The sequence below is a fragment of the Panthera leo genome, chromosome A3, assembly GCF_018350215.1.
Source record: "Panthera leo isolate Ple1 chromosome A3, P.leo_Ple1_pat1.1, whole genome shotgun sequence".
NCBI classification, from domain to species: Eukaryota; Metazoa; Chordata; class Mammalia; order Carnivora; family Felidae; genus Panthera; species Panthera leo.
Window position 1 is genome coordinate 51,425,409 of NC_056681.1, and position 12,077 is coordinate 51,437,485.

At 48.4% G+C, this 12,077-nt stretch overlaps 1 protein-coding gene across 1 annotated transcript in view; it reads right to left on the reverse strand.

The window, feature by feature from the left end:
- The window catches only part of SH3RF3 (SH3 domain containing ring finger 3), a 371,367-nt gene extending 359,500 nt beyond the window's left edge, over nt 1–11,867 (reverse strand). The window contains exon 1 of the mRNA XM_042931821.1: nt 10,894–11,867. Coding sequence (XP_042787755.1) covers nt 10,894–11,466 — 573 coding nt within the window. The 5' untranslated portion in view covers nt 11,467–11,867. The remainder of the gene's footprint in view (nt 1–10,893) is intronic.
- Nucleotides 11,868–12,077: the final 210 nt, after the last annotated feature.

Genomic DNA, 12,077 nt, shown 5'->3' on the forward strand with positions numbered 1-12,077 from the left:
GTGGTAAGCCAGTACACTCCACTCTGCTCAGTGGCATCCAGCCCCCCACAGCTGTGTCTGACGAGCTGCAGAACCCATGGAGCCAGCTGGGGTGGGCCAGGGCTGTAAAGGTCACAGGAAACCCATTTGATTCTAAGCCTGAGGAGAAAACTCCATGGTTTTATATGAAAATCAGAGGAAGCATATTCTAGAATAACATTCATGTAAGTTTTTAAGAAGATAACACAAGACCTCAGATAAACACCTGTTGTTGGAAAGCACACAGCAGGAAGGGTGTGGAAGGGAAGGGGGCAGCTAGCAAAGAAATAGGGATACACAGGTTACCGAGTCTGAAGGTACAAGAGTCCACCCAGAGGGGACTTGGAACAGGCTGGCAATTCAGCACAGTGGGCTGGAATATACCACCTAGCAAGCAGCAGCTTTCCCACGAGGCAGCAGTGGGGTGGGGACCCTATAGGAGGCCAGAGCAAGACACCAGAGGTGCCCTTAGGGAACACATCTGAGAAACCCCAGGAACTCAAGAAAGACCTAGCAGGGCCCAGGAGGCAGAGGTGACAAGGCAGAGAAAGTTCCCCATGTGGCTTTTCCAGGTAAAAGCAGGGAAGGTATGTGCGTGCTACTTTGGGAGTCTCAAAGAGAGAAGCTTCCAGCCCGCTACATGAGGCCACCTCTCAGGGTAGCATGACCTCGTTGGGTGTGTCCCACAGAGCATGGCCAGGAACATTCCCCACTGTGGACACCAAAATGTGTCTGTTCATCCAGAGGCAAAACTGCTGCCAACCGAACACCACGTGATGGTGAAGCAATCAAAAAGAAGGTGTCCTCGTTCCCAGGCACCAACCCTACACAGAACAGGACACCCTTGTCCTCAGCATGAGCACACCTGAGAGCCATAGTGGCCCGGAGGCACAGAAGGCACAGAAGAAGAGGAGCTCCTACCTTGCTGAGCTGCAACAACTGCTCTGGATGTCTCCTCTCGGCCTGCATGGCCCCTGTGAACTCTCCTCTCTCTCTCTCCAGGTCTGACCTCCCACGGATGCTTTCAGGAGTCCCATTCCCCAGAGCTGAGCAAATGAGCATTTTGCTGTCTCTGGAGAGATGCTGACTTAGAAGCCTAACCCTCCTCCCAAGATGCACGGACATCCCCAAATGTTCCTGGGACCAGCACCCTAAATCCACAGCAGGTTTCTGTATGCACCTGTAAAGAACCTGCCAGGATGCACACTGGTGATCTCTGCAGCCCGAGGATCAGATCCACGTCTGGTCCCAAGCATTCAGGAAGGAAGGCAAGTGCCAAAGGCTGCAAGGCATTCATGTCCCACCTTTGAGCCATTTCAGTGTTGAGGAGAACCTGTTAATCACTAACAAAGCCAGAGGAAGAGGAACAGAGACACCATGACTAACTGTTGCCTCTGGGAAGCCAGATGATCCAAACTTTAAAGGGCCAACAAAGCAGTAATTGTCAGGAAAACACGCAGCCCACAGAAAGGAACAGTGAAGAAAGAACACTGAAAACAGCTTGAGGAAATAAAAATGGAATCAGAAAATATATGGAAGAGACAAAAGATAGGGTGTGCAGAGGTTTGGGCTTCAGTAGGTTGGATTGCTGATGGACAGCTTTTCACCCGGATGAAGTTGTCTGAGACCTGGATCACCACCTCGCATACAGCAATCCCTACCATATGGACATGTAAGCTGCCCACAGCAACCCAGAAGCCACCCGATTCCCCAGTTTCCTCTGGGCAGGGGGCATTTGAAGTCCCCTTGGCCCCCAGGACCACCCACAGAGGGCCTGGCTGTCAGGGCTATTTTAGGGGTTGTTCAGTTTGTAAAAAACCTCAGATAGACAGCTCAGAGTTATGTAAGAAAAGGTTTCTAAGCCCATGAGGTTGTTACAACAAATAAGGCATTAGGTGGGAAACTGGTACACCAGGGCCAGACTATAAGCACTGGGTGGTCAAATCTGATTCACTGATTAGCTTGGAGACACAGAGAAAATGCTACAATTAATATCAACCACACTTCACAGACAGGCTATTAACCCCATGTACAGTGCATATGCCTTTTTCTGGAACAATAAACAAAATTCTATGTCCCACAACATTTAAATTAAGACAAATTTTTTAATTTGCAAGAAATTGCTGAAATTTGTGGAAAATGGAAGAACGTCAGTATGGAAAAGGACCTTGAACAGAACAGTGGTTCACAAGGAACAAATTGAAATAGGCAGCAGTGGCTGATGCCGGGACAGAGCATCATGCATCACGCACATTGGCTCGGGGCCCTTAGAGAGGACACTGTACTGGAAGGGCAGCAGTGGGGAGGCCTGGCCCGGCTTTAAATGGAAAGCCTTCCTCCAGCCTGTACTCTTTACCTCTGCCTTGTCATCTGAGTTTTAACATTGTATGGGTCACTACCTCTGGTCAATAAAGTACTCTGTTTCTTCGGAGCCACCGTATTTGAAACAAACAGCTTCCATCAGCCCATGAATGCACATCACATACATCCAACACGGATAGTGCTGCCCCTGCTGCCTAGCCCCTCATCAGCTCCAGGGTCACGTGTCCAGGAAGTGGCCCGCTGTCTCTGGTGAAGGGCTCCGTACAAAACTGAAGAGTTTCAATCCACTGTCAAACAGCCTACTGATATCTGAAGTTGTGTCCCCCCTGGTAAGGTCCGACCACAGGGGTACAAGTCCTCCTCAGAATCCAAGCTCTGTCACCTCATTCGAGATGTTAACTCCAGGAAAACTGCTTCACAGAGCATACGCCAAAGCTTAATTTGTCAGATGGCAACTCCAGATAAATTTCCAAATCTATAAGAACCATAAAATACAAAATGCAGCCACAGAAGGCACAAGGCCACTGCTTCTCAGCAAAAGAAGAGCTGTCTCTTCTTTGGAAGCATCTACCTTTCATTCTGCACATCTGTAGACTACAAACTTGGTCCATATAATCACTGCTAGTGACAAAATTAACCCACAGGCATCATGAAGTTAGTAAATAAAGGGAGTCTCACTAGTTATCTGTTTTAAGGTGATGTGACTTAGCAAAGGCTGTGTGCCTGTGCCATTCTTGATGCCCTGCACACTTCATCTCGCACAAACACATCTGGCTTTAGTTACCTTTTGCCACTCTTGGGAAGGGGAAATAGGTGTGGTTTTTCAGTTATGCAGAATTCAAAGTACAATTATAAAGAGTTAAGGAATCCAATGGTTTATCCATAAACAGTAAATATTTCTTAGAAATTTCTCAACCATTAGGGATAAGGTGGTGCTGCAGTCTTGGGGGTTTATCCATCTAAGAAGGCACAGTAGCTGTTGGTGCCAAGGTTCCTGTGCTGTTTTGAAAATGAGCTTGGTGTTCCATTTGCTGGTGAGATGAAAGCAAATTCTGTGCAACTTTCTGACCATCAATACAGTTTTTTACCCCAAGTATTACTGTAGTGCCTGGTACATAGTAGGTGCTCAAAAAAGTGTTCAATAATGGGGGAGAGAATGCACATTCTCCTATTTCTTGAACTACTGTGACAGCCTTGCCACGAACCCCCAGTGCCGCTGGAGGCCTCCTTCCATCTGAGCACTGTTGAGAACAAGCTCTGGGCTCCAGAACAGTTACATCTGCTCCTGGTGCCAGTGTGTTCTTAAAATCTCTCACCACTTCTATTGACCTGAATTCCTGTAGCAAATCCTAATTCATTTAAACTCATATAAATTCACATGAGCATTACGCACACATTCCATTAAGCAGAAATGCAAATATCATAATATCTTCCTGTTTGCAGATAACCATCGTATCCGTTAACAACGTAAACATGTGTGCCAGAGGAGCGAAACAACCCACCAAAGCAACTCCTCTCAGATGCTCTTTCAGGTCTCCCAAAGGGCAACTGCATCTCTAAATACCCATAAGCCATCAAGGGCCCAAAAAGGCAGCCATCTGTGAGCAGAATCCAAATTGTGTTACTACTTTATATGCTTTTTTATTCTAAGTTCCACTCAGTGGGAAAAGGGAGCCCCACACGGTAGTGTGCTAGCACAATGTTTAAACCATTCACCATTGCCAACACCTTCAGCTTGACACCTTATTCTTTTAAGGTTAATTAGAATTCCAATAGGATACCCATCGAGCATGCATTTCTAATTCATCAAATACGAAGATCTTCCGAGCAAGGCAAATCTGATAAAAACTGACCTTGGCCTCTGAAGACTGGTGCTATAGAGAGCATTTCCCCCTAACTAAATCTTGCCGATGTTTTCTTTCAGAAAGGTACCTCTAAAAAGAGCGTGTTAACTGCAAAAAATCGAGATTAAATACAGATTGAACTGAAATACACACTTGAAACAAGTGCATAATTGAGACCCGATTTCGTCATGCTCCGGCAAGCAAGCAGGCTCTCAACAGCCGGAACGAAGGAACAATTGGATATAATTCTGCTCAGCTCAACCGCACCGAGCAGCCTAATTCCAGGCAGTTGTAGACAAGCTATTGTGTCCTACAGATTAAGGAGGTGTGCTCGGTTTTCAGGAGAGCCTGCCAACCAGCTATATCTGCAACTGGGTGGGATTATTCTCCCCTGCCACCTTTCCTAAAACAGATTATAGTTTGGGTTTTTTCTTCTTTTCACTTTAATGAAGCTTGTAAGGATCAGGAACACTACCTGTGATAACAAAGATAAAACTTAGAAGCAATTTAAAAGGTGAAACAAACAGATTCAAGCACTTGGCTTAGACGCCCACCAATGCTCAACAATCCAGTCACGGTGACAGGCCAACTTTGAATCTGAAGGCATAGCATCATATCAGACACACACACACACACACACACACACACACACACACACTTAGGATACCATATAAAAAGAATCTATTAGCAGGAAGTGGGCCTTGTGAAGTGTGCCTCATTGGTGATACATAAGTTTAAGGTTTTTGTATCAGTAGCAGGCACTGAAATGACAGCCAATTATGTGTGCTAGGCACTGCAGGCACATCATCTTATTTATCTGATAAAGCAGACAGGATCCTCTCAGTAATAAGAAGGCTCAGAAAAGCTAAACCTTTGCCCAGAGGCACATGGTGAGAAAGTGAGGAACGCAGGATAAATCCACCTGTGCCAGGGCTCCCCACCCCTGTGCTCTACCCCTGTCCTTCTTCCTCACAGGACTCCATGAAGCCCAGGGATCTGCCCTGTCTGCAGCCACATGCACAGGGAATGCAGTGGGCCTCAGTCCCAGGAGGGGAAGCTGATCCTGTGTGCCATGCTCCTGGCTGAGCTGTGGCTGACCAAGGCACCAGCCCGGGATGCAATGCTGGAAGTGTGTGAGAGTGGTCTAGAGCAAACATAAGGGGAAGAAAGCCTCCTTTATGTTACTAAGTCTTGTCATGAGGATATGATGCCTGAGGCCATTGCAACTATCTTGAGACCCAGTTTGCAGAGAGGGGAAAGTGCTGGGATGGGACCAACATGGCGGCAGAGCAGAAGGATGGATGATTCTGCATCCCTAAGGAGAGAACAGAGCCACCCAGATGGCCATTACAAACCACTCAGATTCCAGATTTACTGTTTATGTCATTTATATAGGGCTGTCTGTGATGTTCTGATATGATGTTCTTTCCTCAGGACCACACACCACTCTGCACAGTTCCTGCTAACTGCCCATAAGACCCAGAGCCTGGGTTTATAAGATGACAGCCTCAAACTGGAAGAGCATTTGCAGCTAGGCAGCAGATGGATCTAAGAAGTGAGTGCTACTTAAGTTTGAGACCATGGTCTCTAATTAACTGGGCCTGTTACAGAGCCAGAGGACTCCTCTAACCATGACGGTTAGCCCGTCAGTCCAAAGCTCACCTTTCTAGTATGCTCCCATTCACTGTGTGTCTCTGAGCAAGGAAATCTTGGCACTTCTGCTTCCCCATCTCTGTAACTGGCTACCTCGCCGAGCTCTAGTACAGAACAGGTGAGATGCACTTCAATCGCCTGACTCAACCCCAGGAATGCAGACACTCAGTGAACGCCTGGCACACAGCAGGTACTCAATGAATGGTAACTTTAGAATATTCACTAACTGGCCACAAACTGAAACACAACACTGCTGTAAGTCTCAGGGGTGCTGTTTCCACACCCAGCAGCCTGCTGAAAACAGGCCCGAAAAGGACTTCACTGTGACTCATCTGTCATGTCTCCAAAGGCTGGTGTCTGCACTTGTCACCACGGGGACCACAAGTCAACCTCTTGTCTGCTGTCCTGTGAGCTGTCTGGCTTTTTTGTGAGGGCCTCCAGGCACTGAGACTTTTCCTCTGGAATCCTTATTACTTCCAAGACCAAACAACAAAAGCCCAATGATACAGCCGAGCAGAACAGAAAGGAATGGAGCCTGAGAACGTACCCTGAATCCAACACTTCCTGGCTCTCTGACTTGGCCATTTTGCCCATATATCAATCCCTCTTGGTTAATTATGCCACCCACCACACCTCACAGGATTATGGAGAACTTTCTATAAATGACATATGCCAAAGTGCCCAGCACATGGTAGGCACTCAGTAATTGTTCAAATAGAAAATCTCAAGCATAAGCTGCCCAAATGTTAACGACTAAAGAACACGCTGACTTGCTTCCAGATACCACAGACACTCTCTGAATTGGCCTCCAGAGAGCTGACCAGCTGGACTGGTTAACTCCCCATCTCCTCCATAGGACGGCCAAAGGCACCCAACTCCTTGGAAGGCTCAGCTTGGCCCCCTGCTGGTCCAGGCCCTCACTCTTGCCCAGGGAGGTTTGTGCTTACCTGGAATTCATGGTCTTGAGTCCTAACCATGTTTATGCAAGTGTACTGATAACAAAATGTTATACAAACAAAAGACGTTTTGCACAAAGGAAGTCACTGCTTGGAAAAACACAGTGACTCGGAAACACTCACCAAAGACGGACCACTTTAAAATCGTCAAATTGGGCGTAAACTAAACCATACAACATTAAGTGGGAATTACTTAAAATCTAGAAGGTGCTCCACTCAGAATTCTTAGAAAGTCTCTTTGTTCTCCATTTGAAAATAACAAAAAGTAAACTGTGGCTATGGTTTAAGTCATCTCAGAACTCAAAGACAAGTCCTTAGCCCTGCATCCAAAAAAATGATGAACACATATATATGTTTTTAAAATAAAATGTTTAATAGATATCACTTGTATGATTCTCCAGTTTATTAGGCTTTTCCCACTACAGGGTCTCAGTCACACTGGCTGAGAGATACAGAATTCCAATTTAAACATATCCCGAAGTACTTCAAGATATACAATACAGACAAATCAGCTCCTAACGCCTATGTTTTATATCATCAAAAGCATTACCCAAATTTTCTACAGTTCTCTAATTTGTGAAAATGCTCTTCCTCTTCACCTTCATAGAGTTGTGCTCAATACTGATCCAGTGCCCTCAGGACCCTCCTGAGAGCAGAGGGCAGACTGGTTTCTAATCCCTTCATGTCAGCTCTGTAAAAAGAGCCCATGCTCAGGGCACCTGGGTGGCTCAGTCGGTTAAGCAACTGACTCTTGATTTCTGTTCAAGTCATGATCTCATAGTCATGAGATCAAGCCCCACAGTAGAGCCCTACAACAAGCCCCACATCAGGTTCCGCCCACTGGGCATGGAGCATGCTTAAGATCCTCTCTCTCTCCCTCTCCTTTCCCTTTCCCTTTCCCCCATCAAAAAAAAAGAGAGAGAAGGGGGAGCCCATTCTGGTCTGGTTCACCTGGAATGGTGATTGGCACAGTATAGGTCCACAGTAAATTCTGTGTGTGCCCAAATATAAGGCAAGGGGGTCCCCCCAAAAAGAAATCACTCAAAAAATTGTAATTGTCTCACATTTGGGTTCTTATGAAAGCATATGAAAAAGTACTCTTTAAATTACTCAATTTGGAACTGCAAAACCCTTTTAGGAAAACACGTTTCCCTGAAACACCTGAATGAATGCTCACTGGGGGTATTACAGGGGTCACCTCACACAACTGTAAATACAAAGCAGAAACAAGTTAGGCCAAGAAACTTAGCACACATTGAGCAATTGCAGTAGTTGGACACTTCTGTTAAAACAGGACTTCTCAAAAGATCACTTTAAGAAGCAACACATAACAAGTATTTCCCAACAGGCAAATAAAGAAACCATGAGTCCTAACCTTAGGCAGCGGGTACTTGTAACCTGGTATAAAATGTCCAGGGGTAGCATAACTACCTGATTCCTAAATGCTTCATCTCAAATGGCTCAGGTGTAAGCAGAGCGAGGAGGTTCTGCTAACCAGGCTAGAGGATTCCAAGTGACCCTACTGATAACCAAAACCCAGACAAAAAAGATGCAGGTGAAGAATGTGGAAAATTGTTTCATGAACTCCAAGGAGAACCAAACAAGAATCAATCCGGTTTATACGTGATGTATTCTCAACGTCTAACTGTATGTAAATACACAATTTAAGCAGACATTTGTTTATCTGCATACCTACAATGTTTACATATCCCAGTTGGCCCAAAAGGTTTGAGGAGCTTCTCACTAGGAAACTTGAAGACTGTCTTTTATTTACAGTCAGCCTGCTACTAAGGCATATATGGTCTTTGCTGAATAATAACCTAAGTGTCCATCTCTTAAGCAACATCCAGCATTTAGCCTTGCTATGAGGAGTCAAAGTAATTCCAATAGACAGTAAAGTACCAAAAGCCTACTTGGAAGTAATTTTTAGCTGAAGTCTTTGCCTGCCAAATGTATAGGGTTGTTTAAAGTGAAACACTATATGCAGGACTTCTGGCTGCCCAAGAAGACTCCCATTGACTTTAACATCAGTGGGTAAAAAGCCAGAAGATACTATGATCTCCACCTCCATTCTCTGAAAATGATAAAATATAAGACTGGATTTCATTCAGACTCTTCCTGAAACCCAAACTTAGTCCTTATGACGTGGGCCTGTGAAGAAAGGGGTGAGGATTACACTCAGTTAATGCAACAAAAAGAAAGATGCGGTGTTCTAAAGTTTCCTGAAGCTCAGAAAGCCATCATCAGTCTGATTACTACATATTCTTATAAATAAAGTCCACCAAAACCCCCAAAAACCAGCCAACAAAAAATTAACTCCCTGTTACTGTCATTGCTGAAAGTTATAAGCTCAACCTCTTTGACAATTTTTTTAATGCTACAAATGCCACAGAGTTCCAGGAGCTGCCTCTGGCCTTTCAAATGTCAGAAGTTACCTCCTAACCTCCTGATCAAACACAGTTCACATAAAAATGAGTTGGGAAGACATCTGTAAATATCGGCCCATCAAAAAATGTCCTAGTGTTTAACTAGAAACATCATTCCAAAAATCATTTAGTTCTCTGAGGAGGAGGAGGGTAACCCGCCCATTCTGCAAATAGACCTTTCATTATAATACCTTAGATGAAAACAGCAAGGACAGGAAGGAAAAGTTTGAAAATGTGGAACAAGCACACTCATAACTATATTCAATCACAATTAAAACCAAAGAAAAACTACTTAACTACTGTCCAGCAGTGATCCCAGGTATAAACATTCCTTGACTATTCTTGAATGCCCATTCTTCCTGATCCATAGGAGAAACACAGTTTGGCAAAGTATGGCATTTACCTCTAAAGCTCAACATCCAAGGGCTTAAATTCCTAACCTCAAAGATGTTGTAGTACTAATTCAGATGGTTAGAATTCTCCTAGTTTCCTGGCGTCATATATATTGGAAGAATTATTTCAATGACTTATGAGCCACCAGCTTCTTAAATGGTCAAAAGTAGAGAAATAAGGTTGTGTTTTCTAAAATGAATGATAATTGCAATAGATCAACAATGTGGTTTTTTACCTTTAAATGGTATTTTTCTATATTTAAAGAAAATATAAAACATGAATATCTTGCTTCTCACTTAAACCAGCATCCCATAGCTATCCTCCTGCCTCCATAAAAATAATAGTAGCAGAGCGTGTGAAATGACACCTTCTAAGTAGCTTCTGAAACCAAATCACTGAAGCCCCAAGATAAAATCTTTCACTAAAATAGAAACAGTGAAAAATGCTGTACAATGTAGTCGGAAAAAAAATAAAACCTCAAATAATGTCCCACCTGGGAATGCAACTGTGCCTAAGAGCCCAAGAGAGGACCAGGGTTTCCGACAGACCAAGTCCAAGAAGGGCTGGGCCAAACATGTCTTCCATTTCCAGGTTAACTTCCCTCCCATTACCTGAAGTTTGTAACTGATGTTCCTCCAACCCGTCACACAATTCCCTCTGCCCAATCCCCCCTTGCCAGACAGGCATGCAGGGCCAGAACACAGGAACCACTAAGCACTAACTTTAGGGGCCCGCAGAGGGTGTGCAGAGGGCCAGTCTGGGGGTCCAGGGTAAGAAGACTGTTTCTGGGGAGATGGGAGGGCCCAGCAAAGTTAAGGGGGGGGGGGGGAGACAGACCCTGCCAGCAGAGGGACTGGAGGGACTAAAGGTTAGCAGGGGACAGGAAGGTGTGCCCACCCTGGGGGAGGATGAGGTGTCACCACTTATGAACAGGTGGCAAGGTTCCCTAGGACAGCATGCCGTCACAGAGCAAGTGCAGGTGGTGCGAAAAGGGATTCCAAAGAGAGAGGATGGATGGACCATTGGTGCGGACAAGTGGTCCAGAGGGGAGGGAGAAGGATGGGGGGGGGGGTGTCTAAGAGTTGGCAAGTAGGACTTGAAGGGTTACACTCACAGAGTCCCTGGAGGGAAACAAGGTGGAGAAAGAAGAGCAAGGCGAAGTCCACTGTGAAGCCACCTCTTGTATTCCCTGCCCTTCATCACTGCCCTCTATACTCACGCGGGCCCCTCCCCCCCCCACACACACACACTGTGGCGCCACACCACGAAGCAGATACCCACCTTTGCCACGGGCGCACTCCTGCCGGTCGCCAGCTCACGCAGGCTGGCGGTGGCGCTGCCCGCCGCGGCAGAGAGAAACACCGGGGATCCCGGGGCGCTGCCCGCCGCGCTGCCCCCTCCACCCGCGAGCGCCGAGGTCGCCCCTGAGCCGGGGCCGGGGCGCGCGGGCGGGCTTCCGCCGGGGCTGGCACCAGCGCGGGGCCGCTGGCGAATGCCGTCCAGCAGGCGCACCAGCAGGATGTTGGCTGGCAGCTCGTCCACGCCGCAGCCGACCAGGATGCGGCACTCAGGGCAGCGCAGCTCGTGGCGGGAGCACACGATGCTCTCCAGACAGCGGCGGCAGAAGGTGTGCTGACACGGCAGCACCTTGGCCGTGGTGTCCAGCCGCTCCAGGCACACCGAGCACTCCAGCAGGTCCAGCAGCGACGACTCGTCCATGTCCTCACCCGCCGCCGCGGCCGTGGCCGCCGCCCGCCGCCGCCGCCGCTCACCCGGCCTGTCGTCGTCGCCCTCGCTCTGCGCAGCAGCGGCGGCCGCCTTGGACGCGCACAGCCAGGACGCTCCGAGCAGCATGGGGGAGGCGCCGGCGGCGGCCGCGCGCAGCTGCCTAGGTCCCGGGGCCGGAGCGGGGCCCGCCGCAGGCAGCGGGCATCAGGATCGCGCCTGGGCGGCCGCCGAGGAACCGGGCTCCGCCAGGACTTCCTTCACCCCGACTGGCGGCCCGAGGCTCCGGCCGCGGCGATACAAAGTAGCACACCGACTGGCCTGCGCGGCAAAGACCGGAGTTCTGGGCCCCGGGAGCCAACTCCCCTCCAGCCGAGCCCACCCAGTCCTTCGGAACGCGGCGCCCGCGGCTGCGAGCTACACCTGTCCCGCCGCTTGTCCACACCGCCTCGCGCGGGGGGTCCAGGACACCGCCAGGCACGACACTCAGCGGGCACTGCACTCGGAGTGACCGCCCGCTGCCCGGAGCCCCGCGGCAGGAAGTGCGGGGAGCGGCCGGTCGGGTCCCCGGGGAGGCCTGGGCGCAGCGTGCGCGCTCCCCCGCACAGCTGGTGAGCCGCACCGCCCCCGCGGCGCCTCCATGCGCCCTGGGCCTGCCCGCGAATCCCTGCCCCCAGCGGGTTCCGCCGGACCTTCCTCGTCCCCGGCCGCGAGCACGTGCGCAGGGAGCGCGCAGAGGC